The following is a 27,057-nucleotide window of genomic DNA, read 5'->3' as shown; positions in this document are numbered from 1 at the left end:
GTCCGGGTGATGACTTGGGGGTGAAGAATGGCTGCGGGAGGCGGAGGCCCCGGCGGGGACGCGCTGGCCCTTTAAGGGGGGGACGGAGCGCATGCGCGGCGCGGGCCAGAGTCGAGCCGGGTGGGCGGCAGGCCGGCCGGGGACCCTGCTGCCGGCCTCTCGGTTGGCCTAAGCTTCGCCGGAGCCGAGACCTGCGCGGGGATCCGCGCGCGCGCGCGGCAGGCTGCTCTCGGCTCACTAGCGCAGCCCGCCCTCGCCGAGGCTTTGCCCCTCGGCTCCGGCTTCCTCCGCGGCCGTGGCTGCGCGAACCTCCAGGCTTGTTCTCCCCGCCCCGCGGTCCTGCCTCCAGCCCTTAGCCGGAGGAGGCGGGGGTGCCGCGGGAGGCCGAGCGAACAGCCGCTGAGCATCCTTTGCCCGTCGCGGCCGCGCCACCGCCCATGCTGCAGCCGGTCCAGGGCGGCGACCCTGCGGCCGCAGCCCGCCGCTCGGTGACCCTACGCACCGCCCGAGCGTTCCCAGCTGAGCCCCGGGCCCGAAAGCGGGACCCGCGCCCCGCGATGGCTCGGCTGGCGCAGAGCGGCGCCGGGTGCCCGGCATCCTCCCGCTGAGACGCGCCGGGCAGGGGACCGGTGGGGCCTGGGCGCTCCCCGCTTCGCCTCCCCGCCGCGCCCTTCCTGGGGGGCTCCACTGCTCCTGCCCGGGGTGGGGGTGCGAGGGTACAGGAGACCGAGACAAAGCCCACTTTGTGCGGGGAGTTGGCGGCGGGCGTGGAATGTGCGCGTCGGCGCGCGCCCCCTCCCCGCGCCCCTGCCAGCTGCGAGTCTCGGATCCCAGACTCGTCGCGTCCGAGAAATCGAGCCCCATCGCCGCCCTCCGATCCGGGGGTTCGCGACCTCGGAGCCGACTCCCGGCCTGGAGTCTCCTCGGCCCCCCACCTCGGAACGCGCACAGGTGTGAGCGTGCGGTATTTTGTAGAGGAATTTGTTGCTCTTCAAAAAACTGGGACCTGGGGCGCCCGGTCGGCGTGGGCACTCGTGCCTCTACCCTTTGGTGGCCGCAGATCTGAGCTGCCTGGCCTCAGTTTCCCACCGGCTTTTCTCCTCGGGCAGCCCAGGCTGCTGTCCGGTATTGTTCTCGCTCTCAAAAGGGGGGTGCTTTGGTGAAAGCTGCCAAGTTGAGATGAAGTCTCTACATCCCGTTTTTCAAAAAGAACCAGGCTTCTGAGGTTCACCCGGGACAACCAAGCCCCTCTGCCCATCACTTCACTTTGAGGCACTGATTTTTTTCACCCTCCCGTCAAGTAGTGTTTTATTGTACGGGGCCACGCCCTGGTTTCTTAAAGGTGCCCCGCGCTCTGTTTGGCCATGTGTTATCTCTGTAGCTAGTGTGTGGGAGGCCTCCCGTGAGCCACCTTTTTTTTTTTTTTTTTTATCTTTACCCCTGCCTGCTGCTACGTCCTCCCACCCACCCGTCAAGGATTTGGGGATGCCAGGGGGGAAGAAGGTTGTCGGGGGCGGCAGTACCGGCGCTGCCCCCACCGCCGCGGCTGTCCCCTCTGGGGTCCGGCGTTTGGAGACCAGCGAAGGAGCCTCAGCCCAGAGAGATGATGAGCCAGAAGAAGAAGGGGAAGAGGACCTACGAGATGGAGGCATCCCCTTCTTTGTTAACCGGGGTGGGCTGCCTGTGGATGAGCCCACCTGGGAAAGGATGTGGAAACACGTGGCCAAGATCCACCCCGATGGAGAGAAGGTGGCTCAGCGGATCCGTGGGGCCACCGACCTGCCCAAGGTGAGGGGTTTGCGTGGGGCTTGCCGGGCGGAGGAGAGCTAAGGTTTTAGTGACCTGGGGGCTTCCAGAGCAAAGTGCCACTTTTCCTGTTGGCAGTTCGGAGCTACTGGCATGGTAAAGTGTTAAAAATACAGATAGGTTGAACCTGTCCAGAACTTTTACTCAGTTACCATTGAGGCTTTTTTGTGAGGTCCACATGCCTTGTTTCTAGGATTGCCCTCCTCCATCTCTTAAAATGCCCATGTGTTGTGGGCAGAGCAGCAGATAAACTTAATCACGCTAACGGGTGGCTTGACATCTTATTTGCTAAGCCCGAGAGCAGTGGGCAGAGAGAGAATGAATGACTGAGGAGGGTCCAGGGTTTCAGATGTTGAGTAAATATTTTCATGTGTTTCGCTGAATTCTCCAAGAACCTTGTGCATGAAGTGCAGTTTGAGGACCCATTTTTACAGACAAGGAAGCTGAAAACTCAAGTAGGAACTCAGGGCTCCATAGCCAGTAAGTGGCAGGGCTGGGTCTCTACCCGCCCCACCGCAGGTCTTCCGGTTCCAGGGCCTCTGCTCCGTAGGACATGAGGTTCCAGGGCAGTTAGAAGAGGGCCGTGGAGAGGGGCAAAGTTCAGGCATTTTTCTGTGCATTGCAAAAACAAAGTGCAGTCATTTTTCACGACGGCTGGCCTTCAGTTGTGTCACCATGAGGGCCGAGGCTGTCTCATTCATCTTTGTCTTCCCAAGGCCTCCCGTGTGCCTGGCACAGAACCGGCACTTGTAAGCATTTGCTGAATGAAAGAGTGTTTGAAACGTTCTGTGCCCTATAGTACTTGGTGGAAAAAGACGCCTGATTTTTTCTCCCCAAAGTTATGGTTCAAGACTAGGGAAATACTCTCTCAAATGCAGAGACCTGAAATTCCCTAAGAAAAGTCAGTTGGCCAGAGGTCGGAGCCCCATGCTTATGCGTACTTGTCCAGGTAAGAAGGAAGGGACCAGAGAGAGTGGCAGTTAAGGTGGATTAGACAGGGAAGCAGGTGGCCTGTTTTGTTCTCTTTTTACTAAGTTATTGGTAGAACCATCAGAGACTATCTTCTGGGACAAGCTGAATTCAGTCAACCCCCAGGTTGAGGGTTGAGCTACTGCCTTATATTTTCAAGGGAAATTGAATGTGGTTTGATTTTGAATGGCTGCATAATCACCTTCTGAGCTAATTCAGAATTAACTAATTCCCTGTGGTTGGCCATTGTTTCCAATAATTTTTTCCTAAAATGAGCACTGTGGTGCCCATTCTACAACATACATTTGGAGACCCACCTCTGATTATTGGAGAAGGAAATGGCAACCCACTCCAGTATTCTTGCCTAGAGAATCCCATGGACAGAGGAGCCTGGTGGGCTGCTGTCCATGGGGTCGCACAGAGTCGGGGACGCCTGAAGCGACTTAGCAGCAGCAGCAGCTCTGATTATTTCCTTGAGATAAATTCCTGGAAGAGGAAATATGGCATCAGAGGATATGGACATCTGTTCCAATCACCCGCCTAGGTGTAAACTCAAGCAGACCCCTGTTTGAGCCACAGTTTTCTTGTCTGAGGTTGAGAGTGGTGTTGATTGTAGTGAAGTTAAATGAGACAAATGTGTTAAAGCATTTTTTTTTTTTTAAATTTTGTTCTGGTCTCAGTTTCACATGCAGGATCTTTTTAGTGTATTGTGCAAATTCTGAATTGCTGCATGTGGGATCTAGTTCCCTGACCAGGCATCAAACCCAGGCCCCTTGCATTACGAGCACAGAGTCTTAACCACTAAACCACCAGGGAATCCCTGTGTTAAAGCATTTAAGAAACTGTAATGCTTCAGGCTGGTGCTGATTACTGGGTGTTCATTCCCTCTGTCCATGCCCTTCATCAGGAGGGGCAGCTAGGTCTCACTCAGCATTTGTCCCAGTGAAGCCAGAGCCACACGCTTCTCCCACACGAGCAAGTCAGGGATTAGCAGATGGCTCTCTAGCCATCCTGCTGATGTCTAAAGCAGGCTCTGGGAGAGTGAGAATGGTCCTCTGTAGAATTGTCACCACTTCAAGGGACTGAAAACAAAGTTGACGAGCTCATTAGCAACTGGTCTTGTAATGTCATCTTGTCATCTTCAACCTTCATGCTTAGAAAAGAAACTAATGAGGGAATAACACTATTGTCTGTGGCAAGTTTCATGACTGACATGTGTGGTGGTCCTGAAGGGATTTTGTGAGAGGATTGGGAGAATTGAAACTCCCACTTCTCAGTCAGTTCAGTCGCTCAGTCATGTCTGACTCTCTGCGACCCCCATGGACTGCAGCAAGCCAGGCCTCCCTGTCCATCACCAACTCCCAGAGCCTACTCAAACTCATGTCCATTGAGTCGGTGATGCCATCCAACCATCTCAAACTCTGTCATTCCCTTCTCCTCCTAGCATCAGGGTCTTTTCCAGTGAGTCAGTTCTTTGCATCAGGTAGCCAAAGTATTGGAGTTGCAGCTTCAGCATCAGTCCTTCCAATGAATATTCAGGACTGATTTCCTTTAGGATGAACAGGTTGGATCTCCTTACAGTCCAAGGGACTCTCAAGAGTCTTCTCCAACACCACAGTTCAAAAGCATCAATTCTTCTGTGCTCAGCTTTCTTTATAGTCCAACTCTCACATCCATACATGACTACTGGAAAAACCATAGCCTTGACTAGATGGACCTTTGTTGGCAAAGTACTGTCTCTGCTTTTTAATATGCTGTCTAGGTTGGTCATAGCTTTTCTTCCAAGGAGCAAGCGTCTTTTAATTTCATGGCTGCAGTCACCATCTGCAGTGATTTTGGAGCCCAAGAAAATAAAATCTCTCACTGTTTCCATTGTTTCCCCATCTGTTTGCCATGAAGTGATGGGACTGGATGCCATGATCTTAGTTTTCTGAATGTAGAGCTTTAAGCCAACTTTTTTCACTCTCCTCTTTCACTTTCATCAAGAGGCTCTTTAGTTCTTCGCTTTCTGCCATAAGGGTGGTGTCATCTGGAGAACCTCTATACAGTCAGCAAAAACAAGACCGGGAGCTGACTGTGGCTCACATCATGAACTCCTTATTGCCAAATTCAGACTTAAATTGAAAAAGTAGGGGAAACCACTAGACGATTAAGGTATGACCTAAATCAAATCCCCCTCCTCAAACCACAGGAAAAGTTGGGGGGGGTTCTCCTCCACCTTGGCTCAGAGCAGGAGTCTAGGCCCCAGAGTCTGGGCAGAGTGGAGATGTCCAGGAGGCATCAGGGTCCGATCCCAGAGTGCCAGCAGCGTGGACCCAGCACTGGGCTGCCCCACCCCCCACCCCCTGAGTGGCCCTGTCTCTGGAGCTAACACAGAGGCAACAGAGGTTACACCGTAGTGGGACCAGGAGTTTGTGCTAAGCCACTTCAGTCATATCCAACTCTTTGTGACCCTCTGGACGGTAGTCCTCCAGGCTCCTGTGTCCATGGCATTCTCCAGGCAAGAATACTGGAGTGGGTTGCCACATCCTCCTCCAGAGGATCTTCCCAACCCAGGGATCAAACCCCCATCTCTTATGTGTCCTGCACTGGTAGGCAGGTTCTTTACCACTAGCGCCACCTGGGAAGTCCGCCAAGAGTTTGAGGGACAGCATAATGTTTTTAAAAGACCAGGCGAGCCAAAATTCAAAATGGGGAGATTTCACATCAGAATCCAGATTTTGGGCATCTTTCCAGAAAATGAGACGATCTGAGCACAGAGAATGTGTGACCCCACATGGCAGCAGGCAGCCGGGGCTGAGGGCTGGTTCCCCTCCCCCAGGTGGCCACAGACCCCCACCTGCTCTCTCAGTCTGCCTTCCTTGTTGATGTCACCTGTGCAGCCCCTGCAGGTGGTTGAGTCTGGGGTCCCCGCGGTGTAGTGTGATAAAACATCGCATCCACCATGTTCAAATCCTGGGTCTCCAGGAAGGGACCCAACCTCCTTGCACCTCAGTTTCCTCAGCTATAAAGTGGGCATAAGCACAATACCCACTTCTGAGGGGGTCACTGGGAGAAATTGATGAAGTAAAGCCTGTGAAGTGGGTGAGCTGTAACGTGTACTCAGAAAATAGCTCCTGGAGATGAGGGTCCAGGAGACCACCCCACAGGCACCTTGGGGAGATGTCCTCTAAAAGGATGACACCAGTATGCTAACGGGCGACAGTTCTAGAAGGATCGCAGATCCAGGAGCCGCTTGTGTTCCTTTGTAAGACTGTCTCCTTGATGTCTCAAGCTGCCCCTAGTTTGTTTGTTTGTTCATTTTAATTATTATTTATTGATTATTTATTTTTGGCTGTGCTGGGTCTTCATTGAGGCACCTGGCTTTTCCCTGGTTGTGGCACATGGGGACTACTCTCTGATACGGCACATGGGCTTCCCATTGCAGTGGCTTCTCTTGTTTTGGAGCAAGTGCTCTAAAGCGCTCAGGGCCTTCAGTAGTTGCAGCATGCGGGCTTAGTTGCCCCACGGCATGTGGGATCTTAGTTCCCAGAGCAGGGATCGAACCCACATCCCCTGCATTGGTAGGTGGATTCTTAACCACTGGACCACCAGGGAGGTCCCCTGCTACCACCTTTTTAAAAGCTCAGTGGCCACGCATCCAGACCCAACGGCCCAAGGTCTTCTGACTGCAGCTCCAGACGCTGCTCCTGCAGAAGGTGAATTTGGACGTCTCCCCTCAAAAAGGCAGCATTGCCGGCGTCCTCATGGGCTGACCAGTGTCTTTGACACGCCCAGGAATAACAGCGACAGTAGGCAGAGCCCAAGTCTCTGCTGTGTGCCAGTCCCTGTCCTTAGACCTGGCCTCGCAGTGTTTCATCTAGGCTCTGAGCTTGGTTCTGTTTTGGCACCCACTTTACAGGTGAGCTGTCTGAGGCATAGAGATGGTAAGGATCTTGCTGCCAGACAGTAAACGGCGGGGCTGGGATTTAGACAGCGATGGGCTGGTTCTAGGTCCAGGTCTGTCAGCCTCTAGGGTGTCTTGCTTCTTGTCCACACAGCTGCAGGCTGCCCAACCTCCCCCAAGCCTCCTTTCTGTTCTAGACTGAGATGGACTCCACCAGGGAGAACGCCTTAATAGAACTCAGGACATCAGGTGGTTCCTGAAGCAAATGTAACCCTTGGCCTTGGTGGCAGAGGAGGAGTCATTGCTGGATGGATCTGGGCCAATATCACTTTCCTCCACTGTACCCCACTTCACCCTACCGCTCTGCAGCAAGGGAGCATTTCTGGGCTCCTGGTTTGGGGTGGGGGTTGAGGCGTTGCCACCCCTCCAGCAGGTCTGGTTATTTGGATATACAGACTCTTGCCTGTTTGTTTTGTTTGTGAGAACATTCAGAAGAAAGATACTGGCCCGTTGGTTGACATGAGTTAACATGTCACAGCTGTCAGACAGCTCCCTCCAGCTATGCCTCAGTGGTGGTGTCCTTTAAGGCCCTACTCGTGAATCCAGGATCTTTTTACACTTTTTCTGGAGCCCTTTAGTTCTTACAGAGCCTCCAGTTCCTGGGTCCTGTGTCTAGATGGCAGGTGATGCCCTCATGGGTACCACCCGGCCCTGGCCCAAGGCTGGCTTGTGCAAGCTTGCTCAAAGGACTCTTGGACTACAGAGCCCTCCTTGTTTGAAATGTCTCGGGGGAGGGTATACTTACAGTCTCTACCCAAGCTCCTAGAAGTCACTAGATGCCCTCACGGGAAGTGGAGATGACTTGCCTGGGACCTTCCACCTGAAAAAGCCAGGTGCCGTGCTGTTTATAGTAAATAGTGCTATCATTCCTCTGATTCCTCTCTCAGCCCACATCCTTGACCCAGGGAGGCCAGCCAGGCCCACAGAGAGTTCTGGAGCCTGTCTTGTACAGGGTGGCCAGGCAGGAAGACAGAGCACTCTCCGTTTGGGGTGGTTATCCCCCTGATTTTAAGCGGTGGCCACAGTTCGGGCAGCAGCAGCATTACTTTGCCAACAAAGGTCCATCTAGTCAGTTCAGTTCAGTGCAGTTCAGTCACTCAGTCATATATGACTTTTTGCGACCCCATGAACCACAGCACGCCAGGCCTCCCTGTCCATCACCAACGCCTGGAGTCCACCCAAACCCATGTCCATTGAGTCGGTGATTCCATCCAACCATCTCAAACTCTGTCGTCCCCTTCTCCTCCTGCCCTCAATCTTTCCCAGCATCAGGGTCTTTTCCAGTGAGTCAGCTCTTCGCATCAGGTGGCCAAGGTATTGGAGTTTCAGCTTCAGCATCAGTCCTTCCAATGAACACCCAGGATTGATCTCCTTTAGGATGGACTGGTTGGATCTCCTTGCAGTCCAAGGGACTCTCAAGAGTCTTCTCCAACATCACAGCTCAAAAACATCAACTCTTCAGTGCTCAGCTTTCTTTACAGTCCAACTCTCACATCCATATATGACTACTGGAAAAACCATAGCCTTGACTAGATGGACCTTTGTTGGCAAAGTACTGTCTCTGCTTTTTAATATGCTGTCTAGGTTGGTCATAGCTTTCCTTCCAAGGAGTAAGCGTCTTTTAATTTCATGGCTGCAATCACCATCTGCAGTGATCTTGGAGCCCCAAAAAATAAAAGTCAGCCACTGTTTCCACTGTTTCCCCATCTGTTTGCCATGAAGTGATGGGACCAGATGCCATGATCTTAGTTTTCTGAATGTTGATTTTTAAGCCAACTTTTTCACTCTCCTCTTTCACTTTCATCAAGAGGCTCTTTAGTTCTTCTTCATTTTCTGCCATAAAGGTGGTGACATCTGCATATCTGAGATTATTGATATTTCTCCCGGTAATCTTGATTCCAGCTTGTGCTTCCTCCAGCCCAGCGTTTCTCATAATGTACTCTGCATATAAGTTAAATAGCTGTCTAGTCAAGGCTATGATTTTTGCAGTAGTCATGTATGGATGTGAGAGTTGGACTATAAAGAAAGCTGAGCACCGAAGAATTGATGCTTTTGAACTGTGGTGTTGGAGAAAACTCTTGAGAATGCCTTGGACTGCAAGGAGATCTAACCCATCCGTCCTAAAGGAATCAGTCCTGGGTGTTCATTGGAAGGACTGATGCTGAAGCTGAAACTCCAATACTTTTGCCACCTGATGCCAAGAGCTGACTCATTGGAAAAGACCCTGATGCTGGGAAAGATTGAAGGTGGGAGGAGAAGGGGATGACAGAGGATGGGATGGTTGGATGGCATCACCGACTCAACGGGCATGAGTTTGAGTTGCTGGAGTTGGTGACGGACAGGGAGGCCTGGCGTGCTGCAGTCCATGGGGTCAAAAAGAGCCGGACATGACTGAGCGACTGAACTGAACTGAACTGGCGGGGTGTGAAAGGGGAAGTAGCTGCCTCCAGACAGATGTCAGCAGCTGGGGACTGCCCAGACCGGAAGGAGGGGGCCAGCAGGGCTGGGGAGGAAGTTCACGCAGAGTCCTCTCCTGGGCAGGGTTTTCTCCCTTGCGCCTCGGCCCTTTGGGGCAAGTTGATGCCTGTCAGAGGCTGTGGTGCCGTGAGGAGTCACTGGTGTTTCACTTCCCTTCATGTCAGAGCCCTGGCCACCCCGGCTGTGCCCTCAGCCCAGCCCCCCGCATGCACCCTGCCCTTCCCTGCCTGTACAGGTGGACGCGCTCAGCAACCCCCAGCTGCCGGGGGGTAGGCCGAGGCGGAGGGGCTGCAGGGTGGGGCCTCGTCGCGCCATGTGAGGAGCTCTGAGGCCACCTCAGAGCTGCCAGCACTGGAAGCCAGGGGGGACCCCAGGGGGGTGGGCCTTGGACCTGGAAGGCTGGTTCCTCTCTACCCAGGAAAGCCCGACCCATAACCCAAAGGACCTGGTGGGTGCTTCCCTTGGCTCCTGAGCCTCACTTGACTTGTTGCGGCCAAACTGCCAGCCTTCAGGCTCCCCTGGCCGGAGCGGGTGGCCTAGGGGCACACACCCGGGTGTGGCTGCTTTTCTGACAACTGCTGGGTTGCCGAGGGACCACTCCAGGGGGCCACGGAGCCTAGCCTGACTGCCAGCACCTGGGCAGCCCAGGCTGGGGGTTCCCAGTTCTCAGGGTGCCGGACACCTGCCCAACACCCACCCCTCCCCACCACACCCCCACTCTCCCCACGACACCCCCTTCTCCCCATGTCTGGCGAGACTCTGGAGAGTCTCTTCCACTGAGAAGGACTGTCCAGATGCCCAGTTAGCCGTGTTGTTGTAGGTGTGGTGCTGGCAGGACAGACAGGTCTTGAAGGAGAGCCGGGGCTCCTGCTGCCTCCATGGAACCCTTCCAAAGTGCCTAGTCCACAGCAAGCCCCGTCCCAAACCACGTCCCCCTCCTGCACTTCCTCCTTCTTCCCAGGGGAGCAGGAAGGCCTCGTCACTGTGCTGTGATATGAGGGTGGGGTGGGGTGACACCCCCTGCCAAGGGTGCGTTCACTAGGGACAGGAACACCTGGTCAACTTGATTTTGAACACAGAGTTGAACCCCAAACCCAAAAGAGCTTAACTTCAACCTTGACATTCCTGGGGACGCCTTGAAGTTCATGAAATGTAAAATTCCAGACAGTCAGCCTGTGTTTTTTTCTAAAATTATGAAAGAAGCATAAAATTGGAATATCAGCGTAAGCTCCAGATCAGAAATGCCGTCAAGGGCTAGGAGGGTGAGGAGTGGCCAGTGGGGGGCTGGGGGGTGTTGGGGGAGGGGCTGCAGAGGAGAGAAGCTCAGAGGAGGGAGTAGCGGGGAGCTCCTCCATGGGACGTGGCTTCTCTGGGGGCTCATCTGGGTGTCTGGCGGGCTGGAAGCTCCAGGGTGAGCCTCCCTCCGTGACCAGAGCCTTCTCTCTCCGTACCCAGATCCCCATACCGAGTGTGCCTACGTTCCAGCCCTCCACGCCTGTCCCTGAGCGCCTGGAAGCGGTTCAGCGCTACATCAGGGAGCTGCAGTATCCTCCGTGGTCGGGGTCACGGCCGCCATCCAGCTGGTCTGGAGCCAGCCTGGGGCTTGTTTCCAGACAGGGCCAGAGGGCACTGGGCCGAGCAGCCGCACCCCCCCGACTCCAGGGGGTGCCATTCCCACGGCATCTCTGAACCCCCAGAGTAGTGTGCACACCACTCGTGTCCTCCCGGGTATCGGAGCGGGTTTGTCTGATGAACGCCACACCTGCTCTGGCCTCTCAGCCGCCCCCTTCCTCCTCTGTGTGATGGGGTCAGTGTCTCCTGACTGACCAACTGGTGGAAGCCTAGTCCAAGTCCGCCGGCCCAGACCTCCTCTGCTGACCCCGAGGCGGGGGAAGCTCCCTTGGGGCTGTTTAAAAACTGGTCTAAAAGAGGTGTGTGTTGGGGGAAAGGGTGTGTGTTGAGGGGAGGTAGCAGGTAGATGGAGGAGAAAAAGTTGTATGCTCCAGGAGACAGCTTCCACATCTTGGACGTATCCCCTACTTCTTCACCTCTTTCCTCCCTGGCAGGAGGCCAGCTGCCCAGCATGGGGAGAGCCTTGGGACACCCCCAAGCCCGGGATTCCCCTGTGTCCCTGAGCTGAGCCTCTTCCAGCCCTGGGCCCTGCCTGGAACTCTTCCACCTGGGCTCCCTCTGACCCTCCTAGCTGCTGATTCGGTGCTAGACGGCAGGACCCCTAAGGGCCAGGCATGGGTCCTGAGCAGAAGAAAAGTCAAGCTGGTTACTGAAAATTGGGTCCAGCCCAATTTGGGGGGAGAGGGTAGGGGGCAGAGATGGGGACTGGTGGCCCGGAGAGGGACCGGTTGGCTTGGGAGCAGCACCCAGCAACAGAGCCGTGTAGGAATCCCACTCCAGCCTTCTGCCATCCGTTTGTGCTGTTTCTCACCAACTGGAACATGCAGTACTGCTGAGAGCTGTCCAGGGCTCAGGCGTCTCTCCCAGCCCTGGCCAACCTGGCTGCCTGCTGCCCGGCTCCCTTCCTGGGAGAGGAAAGCTGGGAACAGAGGATGAGTGAGGACAGAGGGGGGGCCCTGTGGGGGAAGGAGCCAGCGGCGTGCTGTGCCCTCCTCTCCCTTCAGACGATCACACCCTGAGCATCCTCCCAGGTACTCACCAGAAGCACTCTGGGGGTCCTTACCCGGCCTGCGCCCCCGGGGTCTGGATGGGGGCAGAGGGACATGCTTCTTCCAGATCAAGCCAGAGAACCCTTAACCAGCACCCACAGGTACAATCACACAGGGACACAGTTTTTTGAAATTAAGAAGAGCAGACCTCTGACAGGGTAAGTGTGGGGAGCACAGGTCCCTCTGCACCAGGTCTCAGGGCCTGGTCTGGTTGGAGCCCCTCAGTCACCTGTGGGTGGAAGCTTTTCAGGCAGGCAGGGACTCTTCCCAGGGGAGCCCACCAGCAAAGCATGTACCACCGTGGGACCCTCCTTAGGACGTCCTAAAGAGGGGACTCTGGCCAAGATGGGCAGCCAGGGCTCCCTTGAGGAAAAGGAACCCCAATATCCATGCTGAGCCAAGAGGGTGATGGCAGCCCACCCTTGGTGATGACAGGATGGTCTCAGGTGGATGTCTGTGTGTGAGCCTCATCTTCCTTTTAGGAGAGGTGGGCCTCACAGGAGAGTCCTCCCCCTTCTCTTTGTTCCCTGGCATCACCCCACTTACCTTACTGGACTCGCTTCTGGTCATTTGGTACAAGGCCCAGTGTTTGAGTGGGAGGGACCCTACTGGGGAGAACACTGCATATCTCACTTCCCATTCTGTCCCCCCAAGTGTAGACCCCTGGCTGGATTCACCCCATGGAAACCCTTAGGGCAGAGTAGAGTGGAGAGTGAATAGCACAGGTGGGTCTGGGGGCTCAGCCCAAAGCTGTCTACAGGTTTAAAACCCTGTGCTTTTATGATGAATGTGAATTTTACATCTTGCTCCATATAATCAACCCATGATCACTTCCTTATGAAAAATGCTTTAAATGGTTTATTAGCTAAATTACTTAATCACCCCTTCTCTGAGCCCTCGGGGGGAGTGCAGCCTTCCTCACCCCAAAGCTCTGCTCTGGTTGTCCTGTGCCTGCTGTGTGTGCGGGACCAGCTCCAGCCTCATGGGACGGAGGAGTCTGACACCCTCCCCTGCAAAGCCAGTGGCCAGGATGCATTCCCAGACCCAGGGGGCAGCATTTGGTAAGGAGGGAGGAACCAGGCTTCAGAGATAGTCTGTTTTAAAGTGGCCTGAATTCCAAGTTCAAGACCAGGCAGAGGAGTCACTGGGCAGCTAACTGCCTGAGATCCCGTGTCCAGGCTCCAGGGAGCTGGCCAGCCATGGGGGAGCAGTTACAACAATTAAAGGTTCTTCAGAGAAGTCATAGTTGGGTCAGGGCTGTCCACTGTGCTCCAGAAGAAACAAGATCAGTGCCAAGGTCTCCGGCATCTTTGGCATGCTATCCCATGCACTCCCCGAACACCATCTTTACAGGAGGCCCCCAGCCCAGTGGCTTTCAAAGACCTGCCTACCACTGCACGCCACCCCCCAACCACCCTCCCCTCCAGAGGACTCAGGAGCAGGACTCTGAGGGAAGAAGGAAGTGCAGGGACAGAAGGGGAAGAGGACTCTTTGCTTACTTTCGTGGTTGTCTCTTCTCCCACCCCTTAGGCTCAGGAAGGATATGAGGGGGAGGTGCTGGATCTGAGCTGAGGCAGCTTGGAAGGCAGGGGAGTCTTTGTCCATCTAGTCTACCTCCCGATTCTCCTTCATCAGAAGGGACTGGAGCCTTTGTCCTCATGACTCTGCCTTCCTCCCCCCCAGGCTGATGGACCTGGCCAAGGAAATGACCAAAGAGGCTCTGCCAATCAAATGCCTGGAAGCGGTGATCCTGGGAATGTATCCTTCCTCTGAGAGGCCTGAGAGGGGACAGCCAGCTACTCACACCTCCAAGGCCATCTTCCTCCTCTGGAAGGGCCCTCCCAGCTCCCTTTCCCAGAAGTCACAAACTTGGCCCCAGTGTGAAGGAGTTTGAGGGGGGGTCAGTCTCTTGCACCTCAGTTGGTAACTTCCAAGGCTTACTGGGCAGTTTTTTTTTTTTTTTTTTGAGCAGTGGACACAGTGACCCTGTTCTCCAAACCACAGATTGGGGCTCATCGTCTCATAAAGCTGCTGTGCTATTTCCAAGAACCAAAGAGTCTGGGAGAAGCAGGTTGGATGCCCAACTGTTGGCATTTCAAGGACATGCGGATCTGTGGAGATGATGCACATCCCCTGATCTTTAAATGTAAAACTGCATAGTTAAAAAAAAATCAAGATTTCTGAGTCTCTTCCCCACCCAAAGGGCAGAACTAGGACCTATAGCTAGATCACCAGAGTAGTTAGGTAGCACAGACAATGTCCCTAGAGGGGGCACCCAATATCCCCAGTTAAAGCAAAGTTAGGAGACTGGTATATGGCCATTTCTCTGCCGTAAGTAGTTCCTGCCTGAATCCTACCTTGTTTATTACAGAAAATTTTAACCTCATATAAGCATAAGTTAACATAGTGCAGCCTATGTGCCCATCACTCAGTTTTACCAATTCAAGGCCAGTCTTGACTCATCTCTGCCCACCCCCACACTTTTCCCTGTACCTACCAAGGCTTTTAAATATTCCATCTGCCACTCCTGGAGTAGGCACTGGGCTCTGTGCCCAGCAGGGTGAGGGGGCAGGTGCCTAATGGAACAGGGAGGAATCGCTCATTCAGACAGGTCAGGGAGAAGACGACAACGCTCACAGGTGAGGAACACAGCCTCTCTGAGGGGGATCAGATCCCCACCCCCATAGACATACCTGCCTCAAACTGTACACAGAGACTGCAGGGGTGACCCCCCAGTCCTCCTCCCTGAGGGCTAGTCCCACTGTGGCAGCCCTTTGCTGCCCAAAGGGACCCACCAGCATTGCCTTGTCCAAAGGGTTCTCTGCTGGGACGGGTGTGAGGCCAGCCCAGGGACTCCAGGCCGCTGCCAGCGCCTCCTTCACCACCTCACGTTTGCTTCTCCTTCAGGACCACGCTCCAAAGTGGAGGTTCCCACCCCCTTGTAGGAGGGACACCCTGCTCCCCTGCCCGTGAGCACATAGAGAAGCTGGTCCAGACGGGATCACATGGTCCCAGGGGCCGTCCAGGGGTTACCTGCTGGCTTGTGGGCAGGAAGAAAATAGGAGTAGCTCCCCATCTGGACGGGACGTCTCCCTGAGTCCCCATAGAACTGCCACAGCTCCCTTCCGAACACGTGGTGCGCACTGTACTAAGTCTGTTCGCAGTCTCATCCTCACCGCACTCAGAGCCTGCACCTGGCTCATCTGTGTTCCCAGTCATTTGCTTGCAAGGAGTCAGGCCTGGTCAGCATCGCAGTGACTGTGCACAGACTGCAGGGTCAGGCCAACCTGGACCTGAATCCTAGCTCTGCTGCATCCTCACAGTGGCCTCAAGCAAGCTCCTTAGCATCTCTGGGCCTCGGAGTCCTCTTCTGCAGAAGGGAACAATGGCAATCCCATCCCACAAGTTTGTTAATACAGTTAAACAACCAGGTGCACGTTGGACACTGGATGCAGTGTCTACCTGGTCTGTACGCCAAGCGTTTATCCTGTTCATCTCATTCTACTCATTTGTTCAAAAAAAAGTTTTGAGTGCCTGTCATGTGCCATGTCTGTGCTGGGCCCCAGAGATACAGCAGGAAAAAAAAAATGACAGACAAAGTGGTCCCCATTCTTAAAAGTTTATATTCTAGCCAGGGAGACAAAAAGTAAGCAAGTAAACCAAGAAATAAGAAAAATAATCACAGATTGTGGTGATGTGCCACGGGGAACATACGTACAGCAGATTTGCTTTAGGAAGGGAGGTCAGCGGTCCCAGCCAAGCCTGAGGCCTGAGAAGGAGCCAGCAGAGCCCAGGGAGCCGCCAGAGAGAAGAGCTGGTGTAGACGGTCCTCCGTGGAGATTGGAGTGGACAGCTGACTGCCTCCCAGGCCACCAGCAACCTTGGTTTTATCGGAAGAGCAGTGGGCAGGATATCTACGCATAGAGGGGTGGGGGCGGTGAGAGAAAAGGAACAGGGTTGTCTGTGCATCTGTGATGCACACGTGTGTATCAGCAGGTGTGAGAGGAAGGGCAGGGGTGAGGAGGGCTGTGTGTGCAACACAGGGGAGGAGGGAGGTGAGGGGGAGACAGACAGACAGACAGGCTGGTGGACGGAGGGCCTCACACTTCCCTCACCCCATCACTCTGGAAGGCCGGGCAGTTGAGGGTGCCCTGCTCACTGTTACTTGGTGAGCTCTGCTCCACGTCATGGCAGCAGCCAGTAATCCGCGCCTACTGTATGCTGGGCCCAAGCCTGACGACAGGATGTGGATGAGCAAGACCCCTCGTCCGCACTGGGGAGCTGGGGTCCGGGGCGGCTCACACAGCCCCTCCCGGGTGGGGTGTGCGGGGTGGGGCCGCCCCGCCCCTGCTTCTAGCCGTTTCCTTAGCTGCGCTGGCCCGACCAGTTACCTCACCAACAGCATGCCCACCCTGGAACGCTTCCCCATCAGCTTCAAGACCTACTTCTCAGGGAACTACTTCCGCCACATCGTGCTGGGGGTGAACTTCGGGGGTCGCTACGGGGCGCTGGGCATGAGCCGGCGCGAGGACCTGATGTACAAGCCGCCGGCCTTCCGCACGCTCAGCGAGCTCGTGCTGGACTACGAGGCCGCCTACGGCCGCTGCTGGCACGTGCTGAAGAAGGTGAAGCTGGGCCAGTGCGTGTCCCACGACCCACACAGCGTGGAGCAGATCGAGTGGAAGCACTCGGTCCTGGACGTGGAGAAGCTGGGCCGCGAGGACTTCCGCAAGGAGCTGGAGCGGCATGCCCGCGACATGCGGCTCAAGGTGCGTGCGCGCCGCCCTGCCCGGAGCATCCAGGGCCTGGGCAGGGGTGGAGGTGGAAGGGTGGGGCTGGAAGGGCAGAGGTGAGAGGTGGAAGGGCAGGGGTGGGGATGGAAGGGGTGGGGGGCAATGGAAATGTAGGGGTGGGGTGAAAGGGCAGGGGTGGAGATGCCGCTTCCTAGAGGCTCGCTCTTCCAGGGAAGCCCCCCCTTGCTCCCCCATCTTCCCAACCCACCATCCCCACCCCACCTTCTCGGGAGAGGTGGAGCCAGGCGTTGGGGAGGTGAGGGTAGGAAGTTTCTGGGCTTCGCTCAAAGGTCATTGCTGATGAGACAGCCGCCTTAGGTGGGCAGCCCCAAGGAGGCTCTGGTCGGGCCACAGGGGAGCTGGGTTTGGGCCTAGGCAGGGGTGCTGCTATCCTGGTGGAGGGACTGCAAGTCAAGGCTGGTGGGGAGTCATGGCCTGTCTGAGGGAGAGGTATTGTGTGGGCCGGGTGGCAGCTTCCATCACCCCTGTCATCCTGACTCTTGACCCCCAGCCCCAGGGGGGAAGTCAGAAAAGGGAAGCGGGTCAGACAGTGGGGAGACAAGGAGGGACGGCTCCTTCTCCCTCTTGGCCGGCCGCAGTGAGCAGGGGTCATGGTGGGGGGCGGGGGTGCTGCTGACCCAGAGTAGTGAGCTGAGCTGCTGAGATGCTTGCCCCCGGAGCCTTTCAAAGTGAGCCAAAGCTTGGCCTCTCTCTGGGTCCCCCTGGACTTGCGGGGGGCCTTCCCCTTTGCCCAGCCTCTGCAGCTCTGCACTCTGCCTCTCCTGGCAGCCTGGGGCCACAGCCATGACCCTGGCAGTTTCATGTCCACTGCAGCTCCCCAGGACCCCAGGAGGGCCGCAGCGGGCAGGGGAGGACACTGAGGTGCGGGGAGCCCAGAGACTTGCTTGCAGCCTGTGGGCGGCAGATGGGCCTGGGGCTCAGTCTCCGGATAGGGAACCTAGGCACGTCACAGGTGCTTTCAGGAATCCCGGCCACCCTGCCCTGCCAGCCCCCAGACCAAGACCAGGGGTGACAGCGACGGTGCCTTCCTTCCCCAGGGCAGCAGCAGGCTGCAGGTGACTCCGCTGCTTTCAGGAGCTGCCCTCCTCCACCCTCTAGCTGGTCCTCCCCCCTGGTCCTCCCCTGTGGAGGTCTGGGTGCCCAGCTGCCCGAGTATCACTGCACCTTCAGAGGAGCAGGCTGGATCTAGAGCTGGAGCCAGTATCACCTAACTTCAAGTGCTGTGTTTCCCAGTCCATTTGGTGCTTAAGACCTCCCATGTTATTTGCACCACCACCCCTCCAGCACCCATCCTGTATACCCCACGTTTTGAAAATTCAGCTCAAAGGGACTGTGTCGCCTAAGTTCACTTGCTCCCCCCACCTCCTTTATCCCCCTTCATCAGAGATGTCACCACTGGTCTGAGCTTCTGATTAACTGGAGATAACCTGTGTCACCTGTGGGTCTTTGGGCTCCCAGCCCCAAGCTCACACACAGGCTGCTTCTCCAGCTGGCCCCTCTGCCCGGCCTGGGTAAATGCTCCTTTTCTCGGGGGCCACCATGAACCCTCCCCAGTCGCTGCTGCCCACGTCCATGCTGTTTCAGGGGCTGATGGGGTTTGGGCCGCCCTGCTGTGGAACTCCCGAGGCCCTGGCCGCTCTAGCGCCTGGGAAATGGGTTCAGGAAGACCCCGAGAGAGTGCAGAGCAGGGCTTGAGGCTTCCTGGGCCCTATCCAGAGCAGTTTTGGGGCTGGTGGCTCTGTTAGGACAGGACAGGATCTGGGACAGTCCTGAAGTGAGTCTGTGTGCCTTCCTCCCCACCCAGATTGGCAAAGGGACCGGCCCTCCGTCTCCCACCAAGGACCGGAAGAAGGATGTGTCCTCCCCACAGCGGGGACAGTCCAGCCCCCACCGCAGGAACAGCCGCAGCGAAAGGCGGTGAGCCCTGGGTTTCCCCTTGCCTGGCGGGGGGGACAGGCAAGGGATAGGTGCACAAAAAGGCTTCATCCTTTCTGCTCATCTTCCCCTCCCTCTGATCTCCCCCCAAGCTCATCACATTCCCACCCTTCTCTTTGTCTTCCCCACTGGAGGGAATCTGGGAGGGTGGGTTTGTTCATATGTTGATAAAACTGCGATGAAGTCCCGTTTCTCCAGGGGGAGGACATCCCTGGCCCACTGGTTACCCTGTGTGGGCACCCTGGTGCCCAGCAGAAGGCCCACGGGGGAAGGTCCGAGGCCGCAACCGCAGAGCTGCAGAATGGGCTCTGGGGGAGGGAGGGTAGAAGGCGGGGGGCCCAGCCAACAGTGAGCTCTTCCAGGAATATTGCCGGAAAAGGTTTAACCTCAGGTGGCAGCCGGTGGATGGCTTTGAGCGTAACCTTTGCCCCTGCAAGAGTCAGTGGGTTTTGCCTGTAACCAGATGGCAGAAGCATCCTGATAAAATGCCCGGCGGCCTCAACAGATCTGTCTCCTCCTGTCAGTCTGGCTCTTGCTTTAAAGGTCATTCTGGAGACCCCTTCAGGTTATATGGGATTCCCTGGTGGCTCAGATGGTAAAGCATCTGCCTGCAATGCAGGAGACCTGGGTTTAATCCCTGGGTCGGGAAGATCCCCTGGAGAAGGAGATGGCAACCCACTCCAGCAATCATGCCTGGAAAATCCCATGCATGGAGGAGCCTGGTGGACTACAGTCCATGGGGTTGCAAAGAGTCGGACACGGCTGAGCGACTTTAACTTTTTCACTTTTCTGGAGACACCTCTATGGTGTAAACGGCACCTTGCTGCCTCCCATAGCCAGCCTCCTTCACTTTGACCTGGGAGGCTCTCAGAGAGAACACAGGGTCCCTCACAGGGATTCACTGTTACTTCATTACTTAACCTGCAGCCAGAGTGAAGAGCAGTAGCCCGTGAGAGAGTGCGGGGCCCACACTCAGGCCTGCAAGCGGGGTCGGGGCTTTCCAGAAATGCACTTCCACGAGGACCCTTCCTGCTGCATTTGGGACACCTTGGAGAATGGAGAGGGGGGAGCCAGCGGTGGGGGGGGACAGCCACCCCTGGATCCCTCCTCTCCCACCTCCCGGAGGGGCCACTCACCCCTTCCCCCTCCTCTGTTCTCTCCTCCCTGCAGGCCTTCCGGTGAGAAGAAGCCTTCAGAGCCCAAAGCCATGCCAGACCTCAATGGGTACCAGATCCGGGTATGAGGCGGGTGGCAGCACCCCCTGCCTCACCCACTTCGGGGGGGACCAGCATCCTCCAGCCAGACCAGCCTCGCTCCTGGGGAACATGGGGCTGATGACGGGGCGAGCGTGTTGCAGCTCAGCCTCCCAAGCTGCTGTCCCTCCGCTGGGCCAGGCCCTCTTAACTGTGGACCAGGAGGCAGTGAAGAGTTGAATTCTGAGCTTTTAACTTGATAACCTGAAATTTAAAGTATTGGGAAAAAGAAAAACTTAAAAACTAGTGGATCTGGCCAGTGACCGGAAGGCCAGTGCTTAGAAGATTCTAAGTGTCGCGGGGCCGGGTGAGGAGGGATTGCTGGCTCTGGCTGGTACCCCTGCCCGTGTGTCTGGGGTTTGGGTCCATCCTCCCCATGGGAAACCTCCCAGCTCTGCTTGGGCCGTGGGGGGATGCAGGAGCGATGTTTCTCCAGTCCTCTCTGCCCTGGCAGCGTTGTGACCCAGAGAAAGGAAAGCAGAGTAGGAAGCGCCCTGAGAAAGGTCTGCGTGGTCCATATCGCGAGCTTAGCACAGGCCCCATGTGCCGCAAGAGCCAGAGTGTGTGGCCCAGGAGGGCCCCCATGCCCTTGGAGCCCCACGGACAGCGCTTTGTGGGCGGACACTGCCCAGTGCTGGGATGCGCTGGACGAGAGCCCAGGAGAGAGCCGCTGGGGGAAAGAGTTCCCAGGCCCCTCTCTGGTCCCCTTGCTCAGCCCAGCTCTGCTTGTTGCTGCAGCTGGGGCCTCCCTGCAGAGGGGCCGGGCTTGGCCAGGGGCCCAGAGAGGCACTGGGCTCGGCGTGACTGTGGGGAACCAACAGACCTGGTGGGTCCAGGAACCATGGTGGAGGACGAGGTGGGACCCTCAGGCCTGGGTCGGGAGGCCCCCAGGGACTGCTCCCCCTTCCTGTTACCTCAGCCCCTGCTGGGGCCAGGCCACTGAGGCTTGTGTCCCAGCCCCCGCTCTCCTGTTCAGCAGCCTGGCTTAGGTGTGGAAGGCCCAGCGATGATCGATGATCAGGCCTGGGGCATGAGGCAGCTCATTAGGGAAGGGCCTGAGCTGCTGGAGTCTGCACCGCCTGCCTGGAGGGCAAGGGAGAGGTTGTGGGGAGAGGTTGGCGGAACCGGAGGAAGGTTCTGGAGGCTCAAGCAACAGAAGAGGTGGAAGGCAAATGGTGCAAGGTGGCCACTGGAGAGAGGCAGAGCCCAAGAACTGGGGAGTGTAAGTGAGAAAAGAAGGTGAGAGTTTAGAACCAGGCGGCCTTGGGGAGTAGTGAGTTCCCCATTGCTGGAGGTATTCAAGCAAAGATTAGATGGTTGCTTGTCATCTAGAAAGCTATAGATCAGATTTAGGTTACGGAAGGATAACTGAAGGAGATGACCGTTAAGGTTTCTTAATACTGAGAGGCAACTGTGAGTAAGGTTACCTAGGGACTGAGGGCCTAAAAGAGGAAAGAGCACAGAGCCCAGAGTTGTGAACTCAGATTCCCCCAGGGCCGAGCAGCTGATTGAGAGGAGGGCTGCAGGGCTGGGTGGGGACTGTGGCCAACGAAGGAAGGCACAGCCTCAGCCGCTGCTGGTCTGCGGGTCTAAAGGCAGGCCCTGTGTACCAGATGGCCAGATGTTTTTTCATTGCAGAATTCTGAATTTTTACGTGAAACATGCAGATTTTTAAATGTTGGCAATCAACTCAGAAAATTTAAAAGCCCAACACGAAAAAGAATGACAGTCTGTAATCTTAAGAGAGTAGCAAGGACTTGGGCTGGGGAGATGGATGCACTGAGATGGCATGGAGATGGAAGGGATGGAAGTTCTAGGCGTCCCAGAGCAGGCTGGACCAGGGCAGTGTCCTCGCCATGGCGGCTGCTCCCAGATGGGCAGTTGCCTCCTTCCCACTCAACTCTCCCTGCAGACCAGAAACACTCAGTCGTGTCTGACTCTTTGCGACCCCATGGACTGTAGCCTACCAGGCTCCTCCATCCATGGGATTTTCCAGGCAAGAATACTGGAGTGGGAGGCCATTATCCTTCTCCAGGAGATCTTCCCAACCCAGGGACCGAACCCTGGTCTCCCGCATTGCAGGCAGACACTTAACCATCTGAGCCACCAGGGAAGAGGGGGTGGAGTAGAATAGAAACAGTGCCGTTCTCAGTCTGCTGGGGAGATGGATGAGGCCTGAGGAGCCAAGAGAGGGAGAGATGGAGACAGGATGCGTCTGCTGACGCGGGTGCCTGCCAGGGAAGGCACTGGGCTGGCAGCTCTTCAGACCAGCAGCTCTTGGCCCAGAGTCAGGCCAGGCAGAGAAGCCGGCTGCTCACTCCCTTGGGTTCCTCCTGGCTCCATGGGCCCTTGGCGAGGTGCCTAAGCTGCCTGCTGGGCTACATCATGGCCAGAGCAGTCCGGGGGCCACTGTGAGCCCCAACTCAGCCTCCCTTCCCATCCTAGTTTTCAGGAGGTGGGGGTGGTGGGCCCCCATGTTCACGCCTTCACACCTGGGGCAGAGATGGATCCACTTGGGAGGCATGAGGCTGAAAACGGGGCCTTTTGTGGGTGTGGAGGCGGGTGCCTTGTGATGTCTCCCCGGCAAGAGGACCACAGGGCTTGAGGGTGAGACATGACGGGGGGCGCTGGGGTCAGGGAGACGTCGGGGAGAGCTGCTCCTGGCACGGGAACCCAGTGGGGTGCTCTGGTCCCCCAGCTCCCTCCTGAGCCCCTTGGGGAGAAGCAAGTAGAATACAGCCCCAGCTGCAGAATGCAGCCCTGGAATGCAGCTGCTGTCTGCTGGGGGAGGAACCGACACCCCCACCAAGAAGCCCCTAACACTCCCTCCCCTTTTCCTCGCTGAGACCTCGGGCCTGTGGACACCCACGGGATACAGCGGTGCTTTTTTAATTTATTTTTTAACACATTTCACGTATATGTAGCAAGCCCTCCTCCCCTCCTGGGTGTGTTTACACAGGCTCTGCTCCGCGCGCGGGGCCGGCCTGGCTGCAGAGTTTCTGGGGAGGCAGGGGGCAGGGACTTGGGGCCTTAGTCACCATTGTCAGCATCACCTCATCTCACTTCCTGTGAGGGACCAGGCCCGGCTCCTCCGGACTCAGGGCTGCCTCCCAGCACTGTGTAGGCTCCTCCGTCCCTGGGGCTCGGGGCTCCTGGCTGGGGAGGGGTCAGGGGAGGTCAGAGAAAGCTGTGTGATGGAAGGTGGGCTGGCATGGCGGGATAGTGACTGCTCCCCAAGGCCGGGCTGCCTGTGCTCTGTGCAGGCTGCCGGGTCAGAACACTAGGAACCTGGGTTTCCAGCCGTGTCCCACCCACTCACACCTGCCGCTCCTCTCCCTCCCGTGGCCTCAGCAGAGTCACCATCCCCTGGCCCCCTCAGCAGCCACCCCATCCTTCCTGAGCCTGGCCAGGTACGGAGAGCTGCACCTCCCACCCTAGGCGCCAAGATGAAGCCTAGGGCCAGGGTTCTGAGCTGCGGGGAGAGCCCGAGTTTGGCCACATCTGGTTTCTGGCCCTGGGTCATCTCACACCATCCCCCTGCCGCTTCCAACTTGGACTTGACTTCTGGCCCAGGGACCGGGTCTCCTACTGACCAGGAGCGTGCCCAGAGGCCTGTGGGCCTGGGTCCCTGCCTGGGTGGTTTTCAGCTTAGCTTTGTTGGCTTCCCCCAGGCCCACCCTCTGGCCTCGAAGTACAAGGAAAGTGTGAGCTGGGGGCCTAGCCTATGGACTGTGTTCTGAGTGCCAGAGCCCCACTCTGTTGAACTCCCCACCTCCCTCGCCCCACTGAGAAACCAGGAAAGGGCAGGGAGGTGCTCTGAAAGAGGGGTGCGTGGGGTGGGCGGGGGGGTCTGACCCCGACCAGGCAGGGCTGGCGGGGTGCTAGCTGCAAGTCTGTCAGTATTGACCACCCCCCTCACCCCATCTTGGTGCTCCAGAGTCCCAAGTTTCCCTTTTTCTTCCAAGTCTGATGAGAGGAGAGATCGGGTGTGCTTGGCCTGGGGCTTGGTGATGATGTTGGCTGCCGTGTTGTACTGGACTTTGTTGTTCTTCTCATATCAGTATTGTCCCCCCCCCCCTTTCCCTTTTACACTTCGTCTCATTCCTGTTCTCAGTTTTTCCTTGAAAAGAATAAAGTCTCCCCCCAGCTCGGCTGTGTGGGCTGGGCAGAGACCACAGCCTGTAAGCCTTGTCTTCTTCCCTCCGGGAGCTGGGGCTGCAGCCGCCCCACCCGCCAGTGTCAGCTGCGGCAGCTCCGGGGGGTAGGGGGGTGGGAGGGGAACCTGACCGGAGGTTGAGGGGAGCCCCAAACCAGTCATCAGGACCCCTCGCAGCCCCAGCAGTCATGATGAAACTTCTGGGGTCCCAGACGGTCACACCCCTCAGCCTGCTGAAGCCACTCAGCCCTTTTTACTCCTCGTTTGGAAGATCTTTCCTGCTGGCTGTAAAAGCCCTTTCTCCTTCACACAGCCAGTTCAGCCCCCCGGGAGGCCCCCGAGCGCATTCCAGAGCACGTCTCTTCCTCTCCTAGTCCCCAGCCGTCCACCAGGAAGGAAAGAGGAGGAAGGCTGGGTGTTCTCCTGGGAGAGGAGGCTATTTCAGAAAACCATAGCAACAGGGATCTCAAGTCCCTTCTCATCACGGTCGCCAGTGCAGAACCTATGGTGGTTAAAGACACAGCTTTTTTGGAAAATACCCCTGGTTCTACCTGTTACCCACTTCTTCCTCTGCATTGTCCGCCCAGCCCGGGACCTCTTCCCATGCTTTAAGGCAAGTCCAAACAATTGCAACCTGACCTGCACAGAGGCACCTTTTCACCTGTAACCCTTGCTCCCTACTTCTCTGCTCTCCTTTCGTTCAGCTTAAGAGGAAACCCTAGACTTAGGAGGAGGGAGTGTATTTCCTACTTCTTATTCCAGCCAATCCCCAAAAAACCCTAAGAGACGTGTTGTCTAGCACAGCAGGAGTCCCTCACTTTGAGGAGCACTGTGGTGAGGCGTGGCCACTGGGAAGAGGAGAGGTGGTCTGCTGGAATCCATGGTCTTGGACTGTACACCATTAAAAAGAGGCAGTTAAGCTATTTACAGGATTATTTAAATCCAGCTTAAACGATACCAAAAAAAAGAGCCTGATTCAATAAAGGTAGCCAGAGTTTGTGAATAACTTGGCTTATACCCCCTTCACACAAAAGGCAGTGTGTGAAATGTACATATTCGAGTCCAGCTGGTAAAGGGTCTTGTGGGTGGGTTTCAGTGACATGGGCTCATACACCGTGGGTCCCTGGACTGCTCTCGTACGAACGGGGGCTGGGTTAAGTGCTGGACTGAGTCGGTCGTGAGTCAGCCAGGCTCACCGTGGGTACCGCGCAGCCGCTTTCTTAGAAATGAGGCAGAGCTGAGTGCCGTCGAGGACTCCGGAGAGGACCAGAAGCCAGCTTACTGGGAGGATGGCCGCATTTCCTGCAGCTCCCTTGGCTTCAAGCTTGCAGCACGTGCCTGCCTAATTCAGGCACGTGACTATCGTGGGTTGGACCTCTGAATGCGGGTGGCACTTCTCAGAGCCCTGGACATGAAGAGGTGGAAGCCCTGCACCCCCATCTGCCAGGATCTGACACAGATCCTGACCGTGACTGTGGAGGGCAGTGATGACAGGGTGCTGGTCATACCAAAGACCAAGTCGACCGGCCCACGTGTGGGCTGCCTGGCAACACTTACAGTGTTTGCCAAGGGGGTGAGGGGCCCGCTGAGGCCTGGCAGGTGGTGGAGACACGCCACCTCAGATGGCCAGAGGGACCGCACCCTGAGCAGCGCATGTGGGAATACGGTCCTTCCAGTCCCCAGCCAGAAAGCACTTGGTCATGGGAAAGACAAGACCTGGAAGAATGTTAAGTGTGGAGATTCCACGCTAGCTGTGTGAGGACTCCAGCCTTATGGGCATGGTAACTGATGAGGGTGGGGCAGAAGGCAGTTTTCCCTTTGACGTACCTTAAGGTCGTAGCCTCCTAACCCGGGAGAGATCACCCAACCAGGCCAGTTTGTTGTGGGGAGAGATGATGGGAGAGGTGCGGGGGAAGAGTGTGGAAGTGTGGGACCTCGGGGCAACTCTCTCCCTAAACATAGGGAGAGGTGGGGGGGTACTAGAGGATGTAGGCCCCCACCTGCTCCCCCCCAGGAGAAGGGAAGCCACGCTTTGCCTTAAGTAACCAATCAAGAAACAACCCTCTGGTGAGTAGCTACACCTGGGGAAGAATGAGAGAGAAGAGACAAGCCAGCCGCGGACTGGTTGGTCGTCTCCCTTCTCCGAGGCCCAGCCCCATGTCTGCTTTACGAGACAACCTGGCTCTCCTACTCCCAGAAAAGGCCGTGTTCTGAGGAGCTGGGTGGCAAGAAATCAAGCAAAGGAGAGTCTCAGCCTCCTTCTTTGTGATCTCTGCTTCCTCAGATGTAAAGGTAAGCCATGCGCACCTGAACTGACACCTTGTAATGCCGTCTACTGTTCGTGGAAAGGGAAGCACCCTGAAAGCCATGAATCAACGCGCCATGCAGATGCTGCGTAAATTCAGGTCACCACGGGGAAGCCCTTCAGGCCAGGAAAGGGGTCTCTGGGGACACACCTCAGAGCTTAGGAGCTATAAAATAATTCTGAGCCCGTGAACTGTCCAGACTACCTAGGGGAAACTGGCCATCCTTAATTCCCAGTTGTTACTGATAATTACCAATTATGTAATTACCAATAATACTCTGGGATTCCTAGCATCCCTTCAAACAATGTAATTTCAGATCTGAAAATTCCTGATGAGTGGAAAAGAATACTACTTTAATTTCCATTTCACCAAGATATGTGAAACACAGGGAGGGGTTAACTTACCCAGACACCGAGAGCCAGGCCAAGACAACAGGCGATGCTCCTAATCCCTGGCTAAGTGCTCTTTCTGCTGAATCGTAACCTAGGTGGTTCCACTGGTGCCTGGGGAGCTTTAAGTAACATGGATTCTCAGGTACTGATTCAAAAGGGTGGAGTCTGGGCTTCCGTTCAGGTGAGGCGTTAAACCCCACCTGGCTCAGGGCTTCTCCCCACAGGCACAAAGGCTGTGTGAGGAGGCCGGAAGACAGAAGCCCCAGCGGAGTGAGGCCCGGGAAAGGAGGGACAGCTTTCCAGCAACAGATGGCCCGCAGC

The 27,057-nt window shown here is 56.4% G+C and overlaps 1 protein-coding gene across 2 annotated transcripts; it reads left to right on the top strand.

The window, feature by feature from the left end:
- Positions 1–85: 85 nt before the first annotated feature.
- VASH1 (vasohibin 1) lies at positions 86–24,062 on the top strand. Of its 2 annotated transcripts, XM_043921173.1 has the most exons (9): positions 86–951; positions 1,477–1,788; positions 9,364–9,468; positions 10,655–10,743; positions 11,982–12,038; positions 13,564–13,638; positions 16,268–16,649; positions 18,499–18,611; positions 19,800–24,062. In XM_043921173.1, the coding sequence occupies exons 2-9, from the start codon at positions 1,486–1,488 to the stop codon at positions 19,870–19,872; spliced, it is 1,197 nt and encodes a 398-aa protein (XP_043777108.1). In that variant the 5' UTR covers positions 86–951; positions 1,477–1,485; the 3' UTR covers positions 19,873–24,062. The 2 variants fall into 2 exon arrangements, with proteins under 2 accessions (XP_043777108.1, XP_043777109.1); XM_043921174.1 differs by lacking the exon at positions 9,364–9,468 and having other exon boundaries at positions 96–1,788.
- Positions 24,063–27,057: the final 2,995 nt, after the last annotated feature.

This window comes from Cervus elaphus, chromosome 12 (genome assembly GCF_910594005.1).
Source record: "Cervus elaphus chromosome 12, mCerEla1.1, whole genome shotgun sequence".
NCBI classification, from domain to species: Eukaryota; Metazoa; Chordata; class Mammalia; order Artiodactyla; family Cervidae; genus Cervus; species Cervus elaphus.
The sequence above is the reverse complement of the archived record's forward strand: the minus strand, read 5'-3'. Positions and strand labels throughout refer to the sequence as shown.